Consider the following 25767-nt stretch of genomic DNA (forward strand, 5'->3'; position numbering starts at 1 on the left):
ACAAATTCCGAAAATGAATCGTTTCAATTAACTAATGCATATGAAACAAAATTCTTCAATTAACGAATGCATCCAAAACTAAACGAACATTTTTTAAAATAAATTAAACTAATTTTAAAATTATTATTATTTTTTTTTAAGAGTTTTTTTTAAAGAATAAAAAATGTCATGTTTTATAAAGTTTTAAAATATCTACCCTCAAGTTGTAAAGCGCTGCGTAAACTGTCAGCGCTATATAAATCCTGTATAATAATATTAATAATAATAATAATAATAATAAAGGAAGTCTGGGGCACCCTCTTGCAGGGGGGCCCGGGGCAGTTAAGCCGTTTGCACCTTTATAAATCCTGTACTGGGGATAGGGGAACCCAAAATTTCCTTTTAAAAATTGTTCACATACTAACTTTATGCCTATAAACTATTTTTATTTGCGCAGGTACCCTCAATTTTTTTAAACTTGTATATGGAAATCTTTGCTAGGCCTGGTATGGCTTGAGGGGGTCCCCCCATGCTATTTTTTTTAAATTCCGCACTTGTTCATTTACATTCTGCTTTACATTCGGAGGGGCTGACAGCAGATGAGTCATGGTTGTTAAGGACACGGCGGCTGTCAGCTCCTTAACAACCAGCTATTCCAAATGCAAAACGCATGCCAAAGATTTCAATTTCGGCAAGTTTCAATTAACTAATGCATATGAAACAAAATTCTTCAATTAACGAATGCATCCGAAACTAAACGAACATTTTTTTTTAAATAAATTAAACTTGTTTTATAATTATTACATTTTTTTTAAAGAGTTTTTTTAAAGAATAAAAAATGTCATGTTTTATAAAGTTTTAAAAATGTTTTATATCTACCCTCAAGTTGTAAAGCGCTGCGCAAACTGTCGGCGCTATATAAATCCTATATAATAATATTAATAATAATAATAAAGGAAGTCTGGGGCACCCTCTGACAGGGGGGCCCGGGGCAGTTAAGCTGTTTGCCCCTTTATAAATCCTGTACTGGGGATAGGGGAACCCAAAATTGCCTTTTAAAAAATTGTTCACATACTAACTTTATGCCTATAAACTATTTTTATTTGCGCAGGTATCCTCAATTTTTTAGACTTGTATATGGAAATCTTTGCTCTGACACCAGACAACTAACCAAATATATCAAGCAGTCTCTTTGAGTTTTTTTCAGTTCTCTTTGGAATTAGAATAAAATCATGTGCACCCCCCACACACACCCCAAAAATAAAAGGTTCTAACATTTTGTGTTTTATTTGTCGATAGGTTTGAAATAAAATGCTCAGCAGAATACATGTTACAGTTTAGGAAATGTTTCCTTCTTTTATCCTCTTATCTATGTACACCGAATTCCCATGATGATGGAACACGTTTTTCTATAAATTCTTGGCTACTACAGAGCATACTATACATGGTGAGTGTACTCTTATCTTACAGCTTTGGGTTTGACTTTTTATGGTTTCCATTGTATAACAAACTGACCAACTGACTTCATCTACACCCAAGGCAAAATCTAATATATTAAGGCTTAGCAGCTCTTAGATGTAATTTAATTAGGTATTTTTCCCTTCACTGTCCTGTATCTATGAAGAAGCTGCGTTGTCACCCTAGGCTGCTTACTGCTAATTTGGTGTACAGAGCTCCTCACCCTCTGCCCATCTTTACAACATAGGGGTGAGGTTTTCTGTAGTCTACAGGGAACTGGGTATTACTGATAACACTGTTTGGGATTGTAGCTCAAGCAGAAAGCACAGAATAAAATCCACTCACTGGATTTTTGGCAGGATCAATAGGTATGTATGTGAACTTATGGGAGCAAATAAGAGAGGTAACTGGCTGCCTTTCAAACTTCTTTTACTGTACATGTATATAAATTGGGGGGCTTAGGTTGCAAGCTTTATATAAAGGACAAGTACTAATGTGAATACATTTATCTGCTCTATTAAACTCTGCTTGGTATGTTGGTGCAAAACAATTAATAAAATACAATTTTGTGTCATAAGGAATCCTTATTAAGGATTTCTTACCTGTAGTTATCATAGCGCTCAATATCAAAAAAACGAAGATGTTATTCATGGTTATGGAAGCCCCAGATCAGGTTTGAAGGCTGATAGTTGAATTTCTAGTCAGGTCTTGTAGTCACCTATCTGAGACTAGCTTTGAATGAGAGGTTATGATGACTGGAAAGATATTTATACTTTATTAAGTTAGATGTTGTGCCAAGGTTCAAGCAGTTCCACTTTGACAAAAGATACGGTCTTTGAACTACAATATATGTACTTGTTTTGTCAGCCATTGTTTTGAACTATTTGAACACCTATAAAAAAACTTAAGAAAGGATTCAAGTATCTGAGAACATTTTTTAACATTAGAAGAAGGAACTGTTAAATATACAGTCAGAAATATGTAAGGACCATGTACCCAGGCAGCAGCATACTTCTGCTGCTATCTTTGAAGTGTATGATTGGTGCCCCATGATAATTTATAGGCATGGGTTTTACAGTTGGAAAGCTTTGTTACAAAATGCCTCCTATAGCATAGCTAAACCACAAACAAAAAAACATAATATGTTTAAGTTTACCAGTCCTTAGATGATGTGACTACATGAGTTTCAATTGTTTTAGGTTTTTCTCACCAAATCCAAAAGAAATGCACTCACAAAACACAGTAAAATAAACAGCCTTTAGCGTTTGTGAGTGAATTTCTTTTGGATTTGGTGATTAATAAAGTGTGAAGTGGTTATACGGTATCACACTAGTGCGGTTCCTTTTCTTTTGTTTTTCCTGAATCCGCTGGATGGGAGAATCGTGAGGAGAGGGGACACAAGTCTCTGTTTAAGGAGGGATATATCCAGCAGCTACAGCTAACCCAGAAGGGAGATTAGTGTTCATGCTTGTTTGCCTGTCCTATGAGAATAGGAGGGCCACTTGGTCTGGTGAGTTGCCATCCTTATCTATGTCACAACGGTGGAGGATATATTGTCTGGTGACCCCATAATACACTGGTGACCCCCATTTTTGGTGGAGAGGATTGTGGCAGGATCTTATTCAGAGATGGACTTTTTTAATATCCAAAAGGACTGATTTTACATTTCTTAACATCAGATATCTGCGCTACTATTACTTATTTTTATGATTCCATTGGGGATTGTTTTATTCAAGTAATTTTTAACAGATTTTCCTTTTAAGTAGCAGCGATACATCTCTAACGAGACCTATTTGATATTTATTATATTTATTGTGTTATTTATTGTGCGCGCAGGGGATATATTATATATACTGCTGTTGGGTGTTATTTATATTATATATATTTATTAAGTATTTGAGATTGGCTTCAGATAGTGAGGTAACGGACAGGGTCAAAGTTATGCCTAGATATGGTATTTCTTTATATGTCCATATGTATGGAAGTCGGTATGTATGAGCAGTAGGGAATTTTGGATTTAGCTTTGCGGGATTTCAATCATGTTGCTAGAAATGTTCCTGTCTTGTTATGTTGTTAGTAAAATTTAAGTCTAAGCCGTTGCATTAATTTGTTATGGTCGCAGACTATCAGAGTTCGCAATTCCGTGCATAGTTTAGTGAGGACTTCAGAGTCTTGAGGATAAGGGCAGGTTTTATTTATTGTTTCCATAAGATGAATTTCTTGTAAGATTTTGATGGGGTATGCTTGGTATTGTCTTTTGTTCTAGCTCCTAGTTGAATTAGGATACCCCTCATGTAGGACTTTTGGGTGTACCAGAGGGTGGTACCCGATACTTCGGTAGTATCATTGTTAGAAAAGAAGGATTGTATATGTTGGGATAGAAGATTTGCATTGGCAGGCGATTGAATTACTGCAATGTTACAACTCCAGGTGAACGTCCAAGGTGAGTTACTGTCAGTTTGTAGGGTGATAGTTATTGCTGCGCGATCAGACCAAGTGATGTCGTGTATCGTGGATGAGGAGATGTGCTGGAGTAACCATTTATCTACCACAAAAATATCTATTCTGGAGTAAAATTGGTGTCTGGATGAAATAAAAGTAAAGTCCCTCTCATTAGCATGGAGGCACCTCCACATGTCGTATAGCTCCTCTCTGTGTAGTAAACCGCTCAAAGAGGTTGATCGGCCTCTACTCTAGCAAGGAGGAATCGAGGTGGGGAATCAGGTACCATATTGAACCCCCCGCAAATTAACACTTTTCTTCTTCGTAGAGATCGTCTACAAAAGCTTGTGAAGGAACCTCAATTGGTTTGAGTTTGGGCATAAATAGATATCAGGAAAAGAAGCAAAGTATCAATAGTACAAACCAATATGACATATCTACCCCCTGAGTCCAATATTGATTCATGTTAGGTAAAGGATACAGTGTCTCTGATCACCACAAGGACACCTCTTTTCTTGATGGAAGCAAAGAAAGATGTGGGGAAAGGTCTGGTGTTTGCAGAAGGGGGTTGCATCCTTTTGGAAATGTGTTTCTTGAATGGTATTATATCTGCTTTGTGGGTCTGAGCTTCCTTCCAGATGGATCCCTGCTTGGTCGGGTGGTTCAGTCCATGTGCGTTAAAGGATGAGATGGTAAGTCCCATATTTCAGGAGTATTATGAGATCTAGAAGTTGTGGATGTATATTGAGTGAGGTAGAATTTGAATGAAGTGGGTCAACTCCCACAATGAAGAGTAAAAAAGAAGCCCCTCAGGAGGGCTCTGAGCAGAATAGACTGCGGTAAATTAAGGGGATTAAGTACGGAGTTGTGTACTCGCATGCAGGACCAGACATTGTGAATGAGATAGTGTGGAAGACATTGAGATCAGGAGACTTCCGATGGATATTGTTGACGTTTCTGTGAGACTTTAGACCAACCATGTTTGAAATTGGTCTTAGACAATGGACCAGCTGATGTAGGTAGTTGTGGGAGAAGATTGATTCCTTCTTCCAAGGAATTAATTGTTTTAGAGGACTCTTCATGTGTAATAATGAGGCTGGCGGGATACTTCCAACTATATTGGATATCATGATTATGTTAGACTTTTGTTATTGTGAGAAGATTATTAAGACACTGCATGGTAAATCTTGAGAAGTCGGTAAAGATTTGAAGATGCCTAACATTCTCTGGGAGTTGATCTATTTGTCTGAAGGTAGCCAGGATTCTTTCTTTGATCTAGTAGTACTGTACTCTCAGGAGAACATCCCTTGGTACCTCTGCTGGTAGGTGTGGAGGTTTTGGGACGCGACGAATCCAGTCGATCGTGAGGTCATTTGATGTGAGATTAGGTATTGCTGCAAGAAATAAATCTCTGACATAGTGTGAAAGTTGAGATGGCATAATTGTTTCAGGAATCCCTCGTATTTAGGGATTGTTGCGTCTAGATCTATCTTCTAAACCGGCAAGCTTAGATTTGATTCAAGATATTTCTTCTGTTTGTGCCTCTTGTGCATCCACCATTGTATTAAAAAGAAGTGGCGTAGTCTGTCATTTGATGCTCTATTTGGTCTACTCTAGACCCCGAGAGCCTGTACCTCTCCTCTACACTGATGGAGGCCAGAGAGCAGGTCAGCTTGGAGAGAGGATCTTAAAGATATAAGCATCTCTTTGAGAGTTGTGTCAGAGATAGGATGGCCACAATAGGAAGGGATATGATCAGATCTGTTACACCAGTGTCCATAGAGTGTGGAGCTGGAGTATTGCTTACCCCTTCTACTTCTTCATCTGCTTCCCCCTGTGAGTCGTGCCACTGCTTTGTTTTGGCTGGTCTTCTAGTAGAGGGTGGTGAGTGCCCAGAAGCATTAGGAGGGATTGAGTAGCTTAGGGAGCGAGGTCTCTCAGCGCAGCGGAGTGAGGCACGTGGGTAAGGCCGCCATTTAGCTGGAGTCCAGCAAACACCGCCAGGAAAAACATTGTCAATTTCCATGGCTGTGGCGGGTCACGGTGTCTCTGGAGCATGCTGGCAAACGCTATTGGCTATATGGAGGGTGGCGAATGTGGAGGATGTTGATGAACGCTCCTCAGTCAGTTGCAATCCTAGGAGAGAGCTCTGAGCTCATGCAGCCATCAGTGTCAGCAGTTGCTCCCCCCCCACATGTCTTGTTATCTTGATCTTTATTGCCTGTGTGCTCCTGGGGTTCACCTGGGGTGGGTGGGTATGGAGTATTTGAGAGGAGTCTTCTTTAGGACCTCCCGAGTCTAAGGTTGATCCCATCATTCCCATTAGGCCCACTGTCCATCTGAAGCTGACCATCCAGGTACTGGGCACTATGATGGCCACATGGCCCTGGGGGAAGTATACCATCTTGCTTCCCTGGGCACTGTGTGAGATGCCATGCGGTGATGTGAGGTGTTTTATACATAGCCGTGAACTGCGTTACAGGCCGCTGATGCTTGAGTTCCAGCACAGGGAGTAGTTGCGCATGCGTAATCCCCCACAGGCCATCTGCGCTACAGAGACAGGGTCATCTGTCTTTTCCTTTAGAGATAGTGGTGATAAGACGTTTTTAGAAGGATATAAGAATTATTGGCCCTTTTACCTTTATATATATATATATATATATATATATATATATATATGCTCTCTGGCTGCCATAATCCCTTTATGAGGAGATAAGAGAGGAGAAGGTTAGAGGGGCTGGATATAGCCCTTGATAGGCTAAAACGCTATTACTAAACCCTACTTGATTGTGGGGGTCACATGACCCCAGGTGGTATTATTCCTGGTAAGAGGAGCACCCTGTGGTGACACACGATTTAATCAAGCACGGGAAAGAAGTTGAATGTTTGGGAAGCAACGTTTGTGGATTATTGTTTGTAGAAAGCTGCACATGTTTTTTTATGTTTGAATGGACATTAGATTGCACTCACTTTTGGTATAGTTTGTGTATATCGGAAATATTTGTGATATGTAAATATTAAAAAATTAAAAAATTAAAAAAGTGGTCTGGTGCGACCAGTGATACACCTCCATCCCCATAGATACATACAACAAAGCAAGATTTCGCCCTGGGACTTTAAATGAGGTGAACACATAAGGCCAATAGATGTATATGCGGTAAACATGGTTTCTAAATGTATTAAAAGTAAATAACAATCATCATGCAGAAAATGCATGGACATAAATGCCAAACCGATTTGATAAATGCATGGTACATTGATGTTTGAAACATTTTGCACAGTTGGATACAGGATAATACACAGGCATCTTTAAAACTCAACCCGTTTTGCGGGGTTACTGCTCGCTTCTTCAGGAGTGAATGCATATACAATGTGTCTATAAGATAAAATATCAATTTGTGATATATGCTTTGGCACTTGACACTTGCAAATATTTATAATTAGCACCAGCAATATATTTTTTAATGAAGAGTTTTTGACACCACTTATCATATTGAGCACTAATAGCGCGGCATTACAGTGTATGAAACAAGCTTAATGATTTTTTAATTTTTTGATCTAAAACTTACTCTTTAAACTAATGTGATATATATATATATATATATATATATATATATATATATATATATATATATATATATATATACACAGTCAGGTCCATAAATATTGGGACATGGACACAATTCGAATCTTTTTGGCTCTATACACCACCACAATGGATTTGAAATGAAACAAAGATGTGCTTTAACCACAGACTTTCAGCTTTAATTTGAGGGTATTTACATCCAAATCAGGTGAACGGTGTAGGGATTACAACAGTTTGTATATGTGCCTCCCACTTTTTAAGGGACCAAAAGTAATGGGACAATTGGCTGCTCAGCTGTTCCATGGCCAGGTGTGTGTTATTCCCTCATTATCCCATTTACAAGGAGCAGATAAAAGGTCCAGAGTTCATTTCAAGTGTGCTATTTGTATTTAAAGCTTAGCAGTCCTTAGATGTGGTAGCTGCATTAGGAGTCTCCCCTTTCTTTTTATATGTTGATCCTGCCAGTAATACACTCATTCACTGAACTATAGCTATGAAGAAGCAGCATTGTTACCCTAGGCTGCTCACTTTTAATTTGGTGTACAGAAGACCTCACCCTCTGCTCTTCCCATAGATGTTTTCTGTAGTCTACAGGGAACTAGGCAGGTCTGATAACACTGCTTGGGATTGTAGCACAAGCAGCAATACAGAAAGTTATCAACCCACTGTATTTCTTGCAGGTTTAATAGGTATTTTTGTGCACTTACGAGCGCACATAAGAGAAGCAAATGGCTGCCTTCCATTCTACTTATAGCGTATACGTAAGTAAGTCGCGTGCTTAGATTGTAAGTTTTATATAAAGGTACTAATGTGAATAAATGTATGTGCTTTATTAAACTCTACTTTGTATTTAGTATGTTGGTGTATGATAAATAATAAAATACAATTTTGTGTCAAAAGAATTTCTTACCTGTAGTTACCATAGCGCTCAAAATAAAAAAAACGAAGATTTTATTCATGGTTACGGAAGCCCCAGTTCAGGTTTGAAGGCTGATAGGTGAGTTGCTAGTCAGCTCTTGTTGTCACCTATCTGAGACTAGCTTTGAATGAAAGGTTAGGATGACCGGATAGATATTTATACAAGTTTCACATTGTGCCAAAGTACAAGCAGTTCCCCTTTGGCAAAAGATTAGTTCTTTGAATTTCATGATATTTAATTGTTTATTCAACCTTTGATCTAAACTGTTTAGACACGTATGAAAAAAACTTGGAAGGGTTTAAATATCTGAGGCAGAAATACTGTATGTGAGGACCATGAACCCAGGCAGCAGCTGTCCCTGAAGATTATGATTGGTGGCTTACGGAAACTCATAAACTCATAAAGGCCTGTTTGTGTAAGATTCTGGTACCTTCGGTACCCTTATAGGTCATTTCCTTCTTCATATTGCGTCCCACCTTTTCAGCTAGGTGGAACGCATATACCTTTAAGCCGCATGACGTCATCACTAAGCGCCGCTCTGAGCGGCTATTTCAATCGCCGGCTTCTCTCTCACAAATTGTTCGTTCAAACCGCATGGTATACAGCCTTGTCTTACGCTGCCGGAGCCTCCAGCTATTGCCATACCTGGATAGACCGGAACCTCGCTATTGATCCCGTATCTCGCTACCCGATCATTCACTCATTACCGGACCCTTCAGCTTACTAATCTAACTAGTGATAAGTACCCCACAGGGGATTCCTTCCTATCAAACTTACACTATCTACTTCTGCATACTAAGGACTGTTACTATCTATGCATTACTATTTCTATCATCTGCACTGTTACATAGATTGCTAGCTCTTGAGTCTACTACCATCTATATCCTTGCATTAAGTTAGCCTCTCTTGTACACTCCATCTGCTGTCCCCTACCACCTGTTATTGCACATGATTGCTAACCTATCTACCATCATCTACTACTCTCCTGAACATTACTATTGAGTACTCATCATTGCTATCATAACTCACGCCTGTCCTTTCAGCACATCACCTCTATACTATCATATACAACTTATCACTCCAGGAACATCTTATTGAGTGTTTGTATATTGTATGCTGAAGCAGGCTGGCCACAATGATGAGTCTGGAGAGTTGGACATGGTGATTCAACACATCTCTACACGGCTACTGAGTGGAGATTCTGCAGCTGCAAATCCAACTCTCTAAACAAACGCTAGAGCGTTACAGTTTGACAGTAGAACCCTTTGCTGTAAAATGCCTCCTAAAGCAAATCTAAACCCTGAAACAAAGACATATTATTTTTCAGCTTTTTCATATTTTCAGTTTTTTTTTTCTACAATTTTTCTGAATAATCTTGCTGCTAACACACTTCCTGCCTTGGGTGGCTGTACTTACCTATTCCACTATACATGGGCATAGCTTCTAGTACCCTGAGTCTCTTTTGAGATATAGAGATGATACGTTCTCTGCCAGGGGTAGGAAACCTTGGCACTCCAGCTGTGGTGGAATCCTATCATGCTTCTGCCTCTAAAAATTATGCTTGTGGTTGTCAGAGTCTTGCAAAGCTTTATGAGACGTATAGTATCATAATGGTTAGAGTGCCAAGTTTGCTGACCCCTGTTCTATGCATTATACATTTTTGAAAAATTGTATAATTTATCTACTTTTCAATGCACCCATTATTTGTTTCATCATCATAATATGACTTTACAATTTTTAGAACAATTTGTTTTTGCTCAGTTAAAAAGATTGTATTAGTGTCTAGCTACTGTGCAATATTTTGGACTATAGTTTCTAAAAAAATACACTCTAATATGTATTTCAAGATAAAACCTGCTTTTTCTCTCTCTCCTGTATTGCAGCCCAACGCTGCTTACATACTGTCCAGTAACTTTTTTTTAGAACAATTAGTTTTTGTTCCATTAAAAAGATTATTAGTGTCCACTGTCCAGCCACTGTGCAATATTTGTGATTATAGTCTCTCAAATAATACACTCTAAAGTTTATTTCAGGATAAAACCTGCTTTGTCTCTCCAATTTATATTGCAGCCCAACCAAGCTGCTTACATAATATCCACCCACTGAAAATTATTTGTGGCTATTATGTCTTAAATAATACAATAATCTGAAATGAAAGGCAATGATCTGAAATGTGCAAAACCTGTGCATAACCTTGAATGGATTTGTAGAAGTTGCCTTGTATATGTGAAGAAAGGTTACTCTATTCTATCAGTTGAACTGTTAAAGGCTAAGTTCACTTTTATAAAAATAAATAATAATAATAAATGCACATATTTTTGCAGGAAAAAAACGTGCACTTATTATTTTGATCACGGGAACCTGCAAAGCATTGTACCTGTAAGCAGTGGATCAGGGGTGCAATGCCAGGCTCTACCTTTATACAATCTTTCAGTTAGAAGTGTCAATGGACTACAGGTGCACTGCTCACGGCTTTTGTGTTGCAATGAGAACTATGGGTTTGTGTGCAACAAGTACTTGGGACTTGTAGTTCATTCATTCACAGATCTTGAGCCTCAGAGCCACAGCAGTGTGGAAGAACCCATGCACTCTCTCACAGGAGGGGCTATGGGGGTGGAGGTGGGGGTGGGAGGTGCTTAGAAACATATTACATACTAAATATGGGTGTAACATGTTGCTAAAGCCGAAGTTAACCTTTAAATATATAGGCATAAATATCTAACGAGAATGTAAGGACAAAACCTGCATATTACCCACGCTGCTATCCCTGAAGAGTATGATTGGTGCCCTAAGAAACACTCAGAGGCACTGGTTTGACAGTAGAATTGAACATTTGCTGCAAAATGCCACTTAAAAAAACATGTAAACCAAAAAATAAAAAAGATAATATATTGCAGCTTATGAGTTCTTAGATGAGATGGCTGCATGATTTTAATATTTTCGGGCTTCATGTTGCTTTATTTTCACTTGCTAATTCTGTGAATAACAAACGTCTTCCCCTTGGTTAGCTACACTCACTTGCTCCATTGTACCAGATGTGACGTTGCTGCAATCGGAAGTGACGGGGATCACATCAGAGTACTAGGAAGTACTACTTCCACTCACATTATTCTTTGTTTGCGCCATTTGAGTCTCTGGGCTCCAAAACACTTACTCTTAATTGGCTTTTTCTTATTTGTGACAGCCTTTCCTTTCCCCCTCTGGGCTTTACAACCTTTGGGTAGCATCAGTGGTTTGTTTTCGCTGGTTGCTGTCCGAGGATTGTGTTGCCATTGATTAAGTGGACCAGTTGAGCTAATGTTATGATGTTCTTTTCAACAATGAGGTGAGATCTATAATCTTTTATAGTTTTAATTATTTACTTACAGATATATTTACACATTTTTGGGGAATCCATACTAATGGCATATCACAATACACCTTACAGCATATTCTATTTGGGTGGACTCTTGGCCAACCTTGTGTCTCATCTCTATTCACCCTGATGGGAATTGTGGTAACCCTTTGGACCTCCTTGTTTTAACGGCAGGCTGACAACCTACTCCAGGTGGCACACTGTGCTATGAACTGTAAGTGGTATCTATGTGGTTAACATCTATATTTAAATATTTGCTTACATGTATTACAGACAAACTACAGTTTTACCCTTCAAGAAGATTATTGTTAGTGAAATGTGCTGGATTCCACATGTGATCCTGAGTCAAAATGTGACAATATGGGGATAATTATATGACACATATGGGCAGTGGAATGGTCTGACTCTGACATTATTATATATTTGGTGTAGAGCTGCATTGAGCAACAATGTCAGCCATTGTTTTTTAAACTGTTTTTTTGTGTATTTGTAACAAAGTATCCATATTTCTATGCATGTTTGTATTTTTGTGCCTCTAAAGTCCCTAGTCTATATATTGTGGTTTTGTCCATTGTACGCAGGGAGATATGATGGTCACCCAGACTGGACTTGAAACACATCTTCCTCTCTTCATCACCATTCAGGTTGACTAGATTATCAGTATACAGAAAGAAGATAACATTGTTTGTGCTTCCTGTTTATTAAGTGACCAGGACATTTCATTTCTGGCAATACCCACAGGTATTTTCTGTTGTTGCTGAAAATGTGCTTAGTCGAATAAATCTAAAGTAATGAGGCCACCACATCTTTGAAACGGTAAGCTGAAATGTATTCAATTTTTGTTTTTTTGATTTTGATATCCTTTAACAGGAATTTAAATAGTGATAATACAGTATATATACAGCTTTCTGGTGATTCAAATACTTACCGGAAAACAGACTGTCCTGCTCTGGAGAAAAAGCATGCGGTTAGGGTTCTTTTCTTTTCAATGGTTTTTATTGAAATTTTCATGAGAAATTGAAAAAACATCAAAGGTACAGAAAGGAATACCGTCAACATGAGCATAACAGTTTCAATTGTCCTACCGCAATTACAATGCATTAATGTAGAAAAAGAAAGCTCTTGCAGCATAGGCAGTCACTACGTAACATATTCCGAACATAGCGAAAAACAGGTTACATAACAATACCCAACCAGGACAGGCAATGGGATTACGAGTATCCCAGTGCAGCAAGTGAAAAACATGGGAAGCAATAAAGGTCATTCAGCTCATTGCCATATCCCGACCCAAGTGCTGCCCATGTAACCACTTGTAGGGTTTGAACGTGTGAAGATTTAAGTGGGCTAACGGTACATGCCCATAAGGCCAAATAGATAGGAATAAGAAGGAATAGCAAGAGAGAAGAAAGGAAAAAAGTAGTAGGAAGAGAATTAGTAGGACCCCGCCCAGCCCCCCCTCCCCGAATCCCCGATGCCCCAGACCCCATTAGCCGCTCCCAGTAAGATAACGGAGCCACGGCTCCCATACCTTATCAAATGTTTAATCTTATCATTTAGCATGGCCGACATGCGTTCATTGAGCATTATCCAGGTAAGTTTATGGCGGAGCTGGTCAAACGGCAGGACTGGAGATCTCCAGGATCGTGCTAGCGTTATCTTGGCAGCCGTAAAAATAGCGGTTAGAGTTCTATCACTGCAAGCACACAGTCTTCCCTAGTAACTGACAACCTCATAGCTGCTCATTGGAACATTGGTTGTCTTGATACCAGCCCTATGAAGTGCTCAACACATGAGGGGGAAGGCATGGCACCAATCAGAGAAATCTGTAGGCTCAGAGTTTGGTATTACAACTTCTCACAACTTGAACTTGAACTACAACTTAAAACCTAACTGCAGATTTTTTTTTTTTTTTGTAGAACGAAAGGAGAGGAGTTTAAAGTTCTTTCAGGTTTTAATTTTTCTCTATGATCCCTATTAATGAGATTTTCCCTTGCTTCCTGTTCCTTTGACACCCATACGATATTTGGGGGTGTGGATGTTCCTGGAACAGGAAGACACGAACAGCAATAAAAAACATTGTCAGAAGCTTTAACCTTTCCTCGTTTTACAATAAAATGTGTCTTTTCTGTGTCTCCGTTGGAAAGATTGAAGTGCAGGCTAACCTAACCAATAAATACACAGGTAGCAAGAAAATCCCTTTTCTGCTGTATCCAAAATTAAATACTGTATAAAATGTGTTTGCTGTTGCTGGGCTTTTTCCCTTTCGCTGCCACTAGCGTATCCTATATGTCACCAATAATCAGGGGGTTCCTTACTGCTGACTGTCAGGTAGAAGTGACTGAGTGGCTGTATAGCTGCCCGATCACTTTCACACACCCCAGCAACAGTCATGTTTTCTGTGCTCTACTTCCCATCGATAAACCAGCATGGCAAATGCCAATGGGTAGAGTGAGAGCAGATCAGGGAACATCTATTTGCTGATGTCCCCATCCTACTAAGAACCAATGCAAGGGGAGTTTTTCCATTTACTCCCAAAGAATTGGTTTTAGCAGGGGGTTCCCTGAGGCCTAAAAAGGATTTCAACTGTTCCTCCAGGGTAAAATGGTTGGAAAAGGCAGCTGCAGGGGTTGATTCTTCATACAACATCATTGAATCAATGACGTTGTGCAGTGTATTTGGATATACTAACTGCTGTACGTAAGGTATACTGACAAATGCAAATTGTCATTGAAAAAACAAAGTGACACTTATGAGGAGTTAAAGATTTTATAAGCATGCATTTAATATATCTACTGTTTGATACATCTCATGGTTAATTTCAGCCTTCATTGTTTCTAAAGAAAAGCTTATGATGCTTATGACACGTGCATCGATGTTTTAACAAAGACACAGGCTTGGCTTGTAGTTGCGTTGATTGGTTTGGGTACACGTCATCTCTATCGCTTTTATTTCCTTTGATATGGGTATAAAACTAAATCACATTTTACAACCACCTTCTGTAATGCAGAATTGAATTGGCATTGGTACTTCCTCGCCATCTGCAAATCAAGGTAAGAATTTCTTTACCAAATATTATTCCTAAATAGGGTAGAATGAATAATTTTACTCTGTTTTCTGTTTGAATAATTTTACTGAACTTGATTTTCCATGAGCCTTGTCACCTTAAGGCAGGAAATATGTTACTGGCAGGATCCCCGGGTAATACTAAAGGAGAAAATGCTTGAAAGGGAAAACTTATGCAGCCACTACATCTAAGAACTGCTAAACTGCAGTATTTTCAATGCTCACTTTTGAATTGGGTTGTTCTAAGCTAGAACTACAGAAACATCAATGTGGGCAGGGGCAGAGCCAGAAACCATAGAAAAGAGATCAGGCTGATGGACTCTTCATTGGGTGAATCAATACAGGGGGAGTCAACCCACTAGATTCTACTTCTAATTAAAATACAGTGACAAGAAAATGTATGCAGACCCCTTGGAATGTACTGCTTTTTGCAGTAATTTGCCATCAAATGTGATCTGATCCTCATCTAAGTCATAACAATAGACAATCACAATATGATTAGGCTCATAACATACAAATAATTCTACATTTTAATGTCTTTATTTACCACCCATTCAACAAACAGTGCTGGAGGAAAAAGTAGGTGAACCCATAGACTACTTCAGTGAAGGCTAATTTGAGTCAGTAGTATGCACACATTGAGTCCGATTAATGAAATGAGTTTGGAGGTGAGGTTTAGAGCTACTTTAATTGATAAAAGACACTCAAACATTTGAAAATGTATGTTCATAAGAAGCATCAACTGAAATGAGCCATGCCTTGCAGAAAGGAGCTTTCTGAAGACATATGATCAAGAGTAGTTGGCTGGAAAGAGATACAAAGCCATTTCAAAGTGTTTAGGGATTTTTAAGTTGACAGTTAGATAAACTGTCTATAAATGGAGACAGTTTAGTACTGTGGACTGATGTAATAAAGTTTTCCAATCTATATAAAGACAGATAACAATCTCAACTGGTCTAGAATTTGAGAATTTTGTCTCTCGCCTACCCATTCCTGCCTTGTCAGGAACCAACAAAAATCTTATGGATAAAGAAATTACCTTGAAAGAAGTCTTCTTAGCCATTAAGCAATCTAAATCTTCCAAACCCCATGGACCTGATGGCTTTACATCTGTTTACTACAAAAAAAGATTTCTCCACTGGCCTCCCTCTACTTTACTGTTCACTTCCTGAAAGAATTTTAATAGGTTTGTCTGACAAGAATGATCCTTCATAAGTCCATGCTGGTTGGTCCGTATGATATCATTTTCACAGAGAAATTCTCAAATGCAGCCATTACCATTCCTTCTTATACCGTGCATATTATTGATGTAAGACCGACTGGTCTGCAGTTACCTGGTATACATCTGAATGTATTTTTATATGTGTACCACTATACTTTTCAACAATTGGTCAGTGACATCACCCAGACTAGTGATTCTCTGTAAATGTATCACCATGAAATACAGACTTTCAGCTGATGTTTGTTTATGAACATCAGTTGGGTGATTTAGAAGGCAAAATGGCAGCTATGGGCAGTAAGCTCACCTGTTCATCAAACTATGGGGAAGGGGTATTAGGATCAAAGTCTTGTTAAACCTGAACCCGAAGCTCATACCTATTTTTAAAGTGATAGATGATTAGATTTACCTATAGCCACAAGGCTACAGGATGGTGTCAGAAACCTATTAGCAATGAGGTGGTAATTCCGGTCTAAAATTTACCGACCTATTCAGATTCTGAATTATGAACATATGTCTATAACAATACTCCTTGACTGAGTGATGAACATATCTTTAATATTATTCTACTTACTATATCTGATGGTATATGACCGAAGGAACCAGTTAAGCAGGAAGGCTAAGATTGAATCAGCTCTGTCCTAAGAACTAGATAGAGCTTGGCGACAAAGTAGCCAGAAGGCTGAAATACTTTGTGTTTGCTGTTATGTCAAACAATCCTTGCATGGGGAAGAATACTATGTCACACTGCACTTTGAATGAACAAAACTGAGTAAAAAACCCTACAACTCATTCTCCTGAGTGGTTTGGGTCTTTAGAAAACTCTGCATTTGAAGTTAAATCCCACAATTAGGGAAAGTAAGGTCTCCCAATTTGGGGAAGAAGGTTCTCTTGTGATCAAGAGCTTATGCTATGTGCGAAAAAAGGCATTGACACAGCACATGGTGTGTGTCAGGTGTTACATTCATCTCCAAGAATTTAAGCACAAGCAGCCCTTAACCACTTTACGTCTGCCTGCAGTAATATTACTGCGGCAGAGTGGCTCGTTATCGTCTGACGACGTAGTGTCATTTTTACAGTAACAGTGCATATATATAGCACTGATTACTGCAGTAATGTCACTGGTACCCCCAAAAGTGTCAAAAATGTCAGTCAAGGGTCCGATCTGTCCGCCACAATGTCGCAGTCCCGCAAAAAAAAATCGCAGATTGCCGCCATTACGCGTTAAAAAAAAAACACACCTATAAAAAACTTTTGCAATTAAAAAAAAAAACACACCAAAAATGACAGAAATCTTTCCCTTAGTTAGTAAACGCAATAACTTTTGCGCAAACCAATCAAAATACGCTTATTGTGAATTTTTTTACCAAACATAGGTAGCAGAAAACAAATTGGCCAAAAATTTTAAAAAAATTAGATTTTTACATTTTTTTTTGGGGGGGGGGGATTTCATATAAAAAAATGTGAAAAATATTGTTGTTTTTTCAAAATTTACTCTCTTTTTTTGTTTATAGTGCAAAAAGTAAAGATCGCACATGTGATCAAATACCACCAAAAGAAAGCTCTGTTTGTGGGAAAAAAAGTACATAAATTTTGCTTGGGTATGGCATCGCACGACCGCGCAATTGTCAGTTAAAGTCGCACAGCGCCGAATCGCAAAAAGTGGCCTGGACGTAAGACAGCAAAATCCTCCGGTGGTAAAGTGGTTAAAGTGTCATATTTTGCTAGATCTGTGCACGTTGCTTGGACATTTGTGAGCTGTATATCTGCAATATGGAGCTCTCAAAAGTAGACATTGCTAAAATAAGTGGGAGAATTTTGTGGCTGGAGGGAATTATACAAACTGAGTGAGCCTCACATTTGCCCAAACAGAAACTGCCAGTTTGAGAGTCTACTGTGGACTGGTGTAAACCTTATTTTTTAGTGGTGACCTAAATTACAGAGAGCGGCAGACCAGCTCTTAGTGCCATGAAAGAGCCACGAGCTGCCCAAAAAATGAAGGTTAGTGCAACACTGCTGCAACCCTAAGGTAAATAGACCCACTCTATGCAAAAGATGCTGCCAAATGGTAATGCAAACATTTTTCAAGGGGAGAGTATTGCATAGACTAAACAACACTGGTCAGAAATGTTACTGTGCCTGCCCTTCTAGTGGTAAAGTTTATGGCAGCCTGTTGGGTGATGTGCCAAGATTTCCAAGACTATGACAAGATTAAAGGTAAAATTCTGCTAATTGAGAAAAGCCATCACGATTGGGAAGACCAATAAGCTTTAATTGAGGGGAAGCCAACCTCCCTAGCAACACGTAGGCATGTGAAATTGCCTCAATTTTCAAACAGATGCCATAAGAGAAGCCCTGACAAAACATGGAAATAGGCATTGCTTGAGATTAATTGAATGGAGGTATGCTGTCACCAAATGCCCTCTGTGCCTGGATACAGCACAAGGTAACCTAGCCCATCAGAGATCTGTGTTTGCTAGCCAGTGGAAGAGTCCACGTTAAGTCTTCTGTGGGTAACAAGAAGAGTCTTAGAAATTATACATCAGACCTTGGAAAGAGTTGCAGTGAAACTGTCTACAATGAAGTTGAGCGACACTATTAGCCCAGCCCATAAGGTTTTTGGAAAAAAGACATCCCTCAGTTCAGTGCCTTGTGCAGCTGGAAGACACATGTTATAAATGAATCTAAAATTAATGTGATGTTTGATGTAAAACCCTCTGTTCAATTACCGGAGTCACTCGATATAAAAGTGGTCCCTCAAGTTTCCATAATGTTTCATCTCAAAATGAACAGCTTTCTATAATTATTGCACACACTACACTATTTACTATATAGTTACTATACTTCTATAGGCCATACTTCTCCTGTAGGTCACAGGAGTGCAGTTGGTTCTGCACTCCAGTGATCCGTTTTCAGCCAACAGAGGGCTAAAGTCCACTGTCGCTGTCGGCTGGTGTCACTCAGTGATCTGCTGACAGCCTGAGCCAGTCCCTTCCTCCTCCACAGCCCAGCCCTCCAGTGAGCACTAGAGGGGCAGAGCAGAGAGCCAATGATTGACAGTCATGGCTCTCTGCTAAGAGCGGACGGGGAGAACTGAGTGATCAGCAGTGTTTGTTTGCTCAGTTCTCACTGCAGAGCCATAGAGTTTTAAGGACATTCTCAGCAACAGTGCAATCTGTCTCTCGTCTGCTTTTGCTGCTTCTTACAATTACATAAACAAATAACATGCTTGGAGGCTGGTAGCGATGAACCTGATCCTCACCGCTTTACAGAGTACAAGAAGGAGCACAAGAAGCAAATGAGTTGTGCTGCAGCGCTCATGTGTTTACAAGGAACATGCTGGCAGGAGGAGAAAGCTAAGGAACAGAGATGAAACTATAAGGCCCCGTTCATACTGGGGCGACGCTACTTCCCGGGGCAACCTCTTAGGTCGCGGCGCGCTGCTCGCACCGCGACCTCGGAGCGGCCGGCACGGACTTCATAACATTGAAGTCTATGCAGGTAGCTCCGGGTCGCCCCAAAGAAGCTCCGGACCCTTTTTCTAAGTCGGAGAGACTTGTGTCCCTCCTATTAGAATGGGTCCATAGCTTCTCTATGGAAGGCGACCTACGGCGACCTGTCAGACGACCAGGTCGCCTGACAGGTCGCCCCAGTGTGAACGGGGGCTTAGTGTCTAGTACAGACTTTCTCAGCATTTTTAACACAGAGGAACCCTTGAAATACATTTCTGGTTTGAGGGAACCCTTGCTATAATGGCTACATCTACAAATCATGATATATTAGTGTGATGGTCATCAGGAAGAATGCTCCTTACACTTATGATAATTGGGAAGAATTTCCCTCCTACAGATAGCTAAAAAGATGTTGCCAGTGGGAACTTATCTGATTGGCCATTGCTCAAGGAACCCCCAGCAACATTTGGAGGAACCCCAGTTGAGAAACCCTGGTCTAGTCAAAGGCTGCAAAGGCTGCAAAGGGGACAAGACCTGTAAGGTATAAAATTAACTATAATAGAGAAAAATTAGGTCTCCTTCCGGGCAAGACAGGGCTGTGCTGTGGGGCAGAGCTTTGTATAAGTGATGCTGGGTACACACTAGAAGTTTTTTCTTTTTGTCCAACCCAGCAGGCTAAATGAAACAAAACTGAGAGGTCACCATACTACCTAAGAGATGTTAGTGCGGCAATCTGCCCTGCTGTGCCTTTGTGTTCTGACAGGGGGACCCCCCCTTGCCGAAACACACTGATCAGTGCTCGCTGCCATTGGCTGCCAGCACTGACCAGAAGTTGGTTTTCCAACATTCCCGTTTGATAAAAGTCGGTCATTACAGGCTGCCATACACTGGTTCTGTTGAAAAAGCTGATAACGGCTGATATTCAGCCTGTGTTTACCAGCCTTCAGAAATAAGTAAAACAACTCCCATATACATACTTTATCTGTGTATTTAACTGTTTGGCTAGAGATTAGCTTTAACTATTTAACAAACGCTGAAAAATAAAGTTTGAAATATAGAAACATAGAAGAGTGACCTTAGAAAAAAAGACCAAATGGTCTACTGAATCGGGTCCATTTTATATATATATATATATATATATTTTTTTTTTTTTACTTTTTTTTTTTTCATCTGACCGTAGATCTATGTTTCTCCCAAGCATGATTGAATCTACTTACTGATGACTGACTCAGCAACTCTCAACTTCAGTAAAAAATGCTAAAATTACTTTTGAACCTTCCACCTGCTAGTTTGGGGTCCTGACCCTGTGTTCTTGTTCTTAGCTTCATATTGGAAATCCTGCCCTCCTGAACCTCATTCACCACATTAATGTATTTAATAGGGATGATCGAACGGTTCGGGACGACCATCAGTTCTACCCGAACATTGACTGTTCGAAATTCGGCCGAATTCCGAACTTTTTGCGGCAAAAGTTCGGAATTCGGCAACCAGAACCGACCAAAATGCAATGGGACAGGAACTGGGCTTTAAAAGCCAGTGATTGGACCAGAAACATTAGTAAAAGCCAATTGAGGAGGATGCTAGGAATGTGATTGGAGTGACTAGTGGGTCCAGAGGCCAATCAGTAGTGAATACGCCCCCCAGTATATAACATAGCCCCGCCAAATCTCTAGCACTGTAATACAGGGGCTGTGGAAGAGAGTGGAAGCAGTTCTGTTACTCCTGCTTCAAAAGTGTCAATTAGAAATTATTAGTGTGAGGAAAGGGATATCTAGTGTAGTTAGGGTACTATTTTCCACTATAGTTAGATTCAATAATCTAGTTTCTGTAGGGAAAGTGTTAGTGTCAGGGTGACCGGAGTGTAGTGTAGGGTGAACTGACTCTGACTGCTATGGCAGGGTGACCAAACTCTTCCATGTCAGGGTGACCGCCGTAGAAAAAAGATTGTTTGTCTTAGAATTGCAGAAGAGCAGGAATAGGGCTCCGCTACTTTCACACCTGGGCGTTTTTGTTGCAGGCGATTATTGGGCTTTTTTGTGGACATCTTTGGAGGCAGGCATGACATCTGAACTTCTGTGTAGGGGTATATATATACACACAAATATATGTATATATACACATACACACATATAGGTGTGAAAGTAGCGGAACCCTATGCCTGCACTAATAAAATTATTTGCAGGCATGTGGCTCCGCTCCTATCACACCTGTATGTGTGTATGTGTATATATACACATATATGTGTGTGTATATATACCCTTATACAGAAGTTCAGATGTTATGCCTGCCTCCAAAGACGCCCAAAAAATGCCCACAGTATGGACACAGTATTCTAAATGAGGTCTTATTAAAGATCTGTATAGTGGAATCGGGATCTCCTTTTTCCTGCTGGTTGTTTCTCTAGTGATAGAAAGATCTATCTAGAGAAATCAGGACCTCCTTCTTCCTAATAATTATCCCTTTAGTGATGCATCCTAGAATTCTATCCACTTTTCCCACTGCCTGGACACATTGTTTGCTCATTCTACAATCATCTGAAATAATTACCCTCAGATCTTTTTCCTTTGTAGTGCTCGGTAACACTCTACCCCTAGTGGATGGAAAAACTCTCTAACTGTATAGGCCTGACTTAACCTTCCTAGCGGTATTCCCGAGTGTGACTCGGGGTTAGATTTTAGAGCCAAAAGCGGTAACCCCGAGCCACACTCGGGGTACCGATAGGAAGATCGCTGGATCCTGGTAGAGGTTTTACTTACCTTTTCTCCGGGATCCAGCGAAGAATGCGGGCGGTATGCGGTGGCAGAGCTTCCTCCCGATCGTCTGCGAGCCCCGGCTTCCGTCTCCGGCAACGTGACGTTCACCGGGGGGTGGAACCGGCAGCAAATTCAAATGTAAAACACACCAAACACACTGATACCATTCAAAATAAAAAAAATTCACATTACATTGCCCCCCCAGTGCCTTTTCCTGCAGTTTTACTGTACTTTTTATGTATATATATATATATATATATATATATATATATATATATATATATACGTATATATATATATATATATATATATATATACATATGTATATATATATATATATATATATATATATACGTAATTCTTGTGAATGAGCAGCCCAAACCAACTGTATACATTATATATATATATATATATATATATATATATATACGTATAAATATATATATATAATATATGTATACATAATATATGTATACTGTGGGAGATTAGCTCGGTGTTAGGCGTGGATGACCCCTTGGGGGGGGGGTTCGTTACACAGGGAGACATCTGTGCAAACAACACTTTGGTTTATTCATGCAATTTTCTTCAAACAAGTGCATGCAGCAAAAACATCCAAAATAAAATAAAACACAAAATAAATCCTTGCCACTGTGGGCGGCTACCTTCTCACATTACAGGAACCTACCTACGGAGTCTGTCTCCAACCTACTGTTGGGCAAACTTTGCTGATCAATAGTCCATGTTTTTTCTTCACACAACAAATGTCCATTGATCATGTCCCTTTTCCTCTTCACATTGAACATGTCCCTTTGCTTTTCTCTTCACATAGAACACAGTGCATTTATTTCTTTCCACATAGAAATAGTCCAAGACCTCACCTTGAGTAGTCTTCAATCTTAATTAATTTCCCCTTCACACAGGAAATGTCCATTGGTCTCTTTTCACATAGAAACGATCCAAGACCTCACCTTGAGTAGTCTTCACACTTGTTACCCTCCTCAGCTTCACATCGCTTCAGGAGGTCTTCCCCATGCTCACACAGCTTTCAGGGGGCACACATCTGACTGTCCTCCTCTCCCAGCCCACACAGCGACAGGAGGCAGCAATCCTTATACTTCCTCTGGACAAATTATAGAGACCTTAACTTCCTCATTCCGAACAGCTGAAGGCCTTTCAACATCCTTAAGCCAGTTCTGGCTACCTTTGCAGCCAACACCCTATAGTAATTGGTGAACTTTCTACACCGGGTGGAAATGTATCTCCTGTCTGTGACTACATCCACAGATTTACCTGACTTCCTGTCACAATACATATATATATATATATATATATATATATATATATTAAAAAAGAAGAATAGCGCACACATGCAAAAGAAATTACTACCAAATGTGAAGACAATCCATAAATAAAAATGGGGATTTGGTCCCACCATATGGCCATATAGTGCTCAAGCCCACCACTACGTCAAAGTACCCCATTATCAGTATATATATATATATATATATATATATATATATATATATATATAATAAATGTATACAAAAGTGTCAATTAGAAATTATTAGTGTGAGGAAAGGGATATCTAGTGTAGTTAGGGTACTATTTTCCACTATAGTTAGATTCAATAATCTAGTTTCTGTAGGGAAAGTGTTAGTGTCAGGGTGACCGGAGTGTAGTGTAGGGTGAACTGACTCTGACTGCTATGGCAGGGTGACCAAACTCTTCCATGTCAGGGTGACCGCCGTAGAAAAAAGATTGTTTGTCTTAGAATTGCAGAAGAGCAGGAATAGGGCTCCGCTACTTTCACACCTGGGCGTTTTTGTTGCAGGCGATTATTGGGCTTTTTTGTGGACATCTTTGGAGGCAGGCATGACATCTGAACTTCTGTGTAGGGGTATATATATACACACAAATATATGTATATATACACATACACACATATAGGTGTGAAAGTAGCGGAACCCTATGCCTGCACTAATAAAATTATTTGCAGGCATGTGGCTCCGCTCCTATCACACCTGTATGTGTGTATGTGTATATATACACATATATGTGTGTGTATATATACCCTTATACAGAAGTTCAGATGTTATGCCTGCCTCCAAAGACGCCCAAAAAATGCCCACAGTATGGACACAGTATTCTAAATGAGGTCTTATTAAAGATCTGTATAGTGGAATCGGGATCTCCTTTTTCCTGCTGGTTGTTTCTCTAGTGATAGAAAGATCTATCTAGAGAAATCAGGACCTCCTTCTTCCTAATAATTATCCCTTTAGTGATGCATCCTAGAATTCTATCCACTTTTCCCACTGCCTGGACACATTGTTTGCTCATTCTACAATCATCTGAAATAATTACCCTCAGATCTTTTTCCTTTGTAGTGCTCGGTAACACTCTACCCCTAGTGGATGGAAAAACTCTCTAACTGTATAGGCCTGACTTAACCTTCCTAGCGGTATTCCCGAGTGTGACTCGGGGTTAGATTTTAGAGCCAAAAGCGGTAACCCCGAGCCACACTCGGGGTACCGATAGGAAGATCGCTGGATCCTGGTAGAGGTTTTACTTACCTTTTCTCCGGGATCCAGCGAAGAATGCGGGCGGTATGCGGTGGCAGAGCTTCCTCCCGATCGTCTGCGAGCCCCGGCTTCCGTCTCCGGCAACGTGACGTTCACCGGGGGGTGGAACCGGCAGCAAATTCAAATGTAAAACACACCAAACACACTGATACCATTCAAAATAAAAAAAATTCACATTACATTGCCCCCCCAGTGCCTTTTCCTGCAGTTTTACTGTACTTTTTATGTATATATATATATATATATATATATATATATATATATATATATATATATACGTATATATATATATATATATATATATATATATATATATATATACATATGTATATATATATATATATATATATACGTAATTCTTGTGAATGAGCAGCCCAAACCAACTGTATACATTATATATATATATATATATATATATATATATATATACGTATAAATATATATATATAATATATGTATACATAATATATGTATACTGTGGGAGATTAGCTCGGTGTTAGGCGTGGATGACCCCTTGGGGGGGGGGTTCGTTACACAGGGAGACATCTGTGCAAACAACACTTTGGTTTATTCATGCAATTTTCTTCAAACAAGTGCATGCAGCAAAAACATCCAAAATAAAATAAAACACAAAATAAATCCTTGCCACTGTGGGCGGCTACCTTCTCACATTACAGGAACCTACCTACGGAGTCTGTCTCCAACCTACTGTTGGGCAAACTTTGCTGATCAATAGTCCATGTTTTTTCTTCACACAACAAATGTCCATTGATCATGTCCCTTTTCCTCTTCACATTGAACATGTCCCTTTGCTTTTCTCTTCACATAGAACACAGTGCATTTATTTCTTTCCACATAGAAATAGTCCAAGACCTCACCTTGAGTAGTCTTCAATCTTAATTAATTTCCCCTTCACACAGGAAATGTCCATTGGTCTCTTTTCACATAGAAACGATCCAAGA

General features: G+C 39.5%; 1 protein-coding gene across 1 annotated transcript in view; it reads left to right on the forward strand.

The window, feature by feature from the left end:
• Positions 1 to 3852: 3852 nt before the first annotated feature.
• LOC309568968 (alpha-1,4-N-acetylglucosaminyltransferase-like) overlaps positions 3853 to 25767 on the forward strand; it is a gene marked incomplete at both ends in the record, with an annotated part of 33295 nt that continues 11380 nt past the window's right edge. The window contains one exon of the mRNA XM_082274732.1: positions 3853 to 3880. Coding sequence (XP_082130858.1) covers positions 3853 to 3880 — 28 coding nt within the window. The remainder of the gene's footprint in view (positions 3881 to 25767) is intronic.

The sequence above is a fragment of the Pelophylax lessonae genome (assembly GCF_965119305.1).
Source record: "Pelophylax lessonae genome assembly, chromosome: 12".
Classification (NCBI taxonomy): domain Eukaryota; kingdom Metazoa; phylum Chordata; class Amphibia; order Anura; family Ranidae; genus Pelophylax; species Pelophylax lessonae.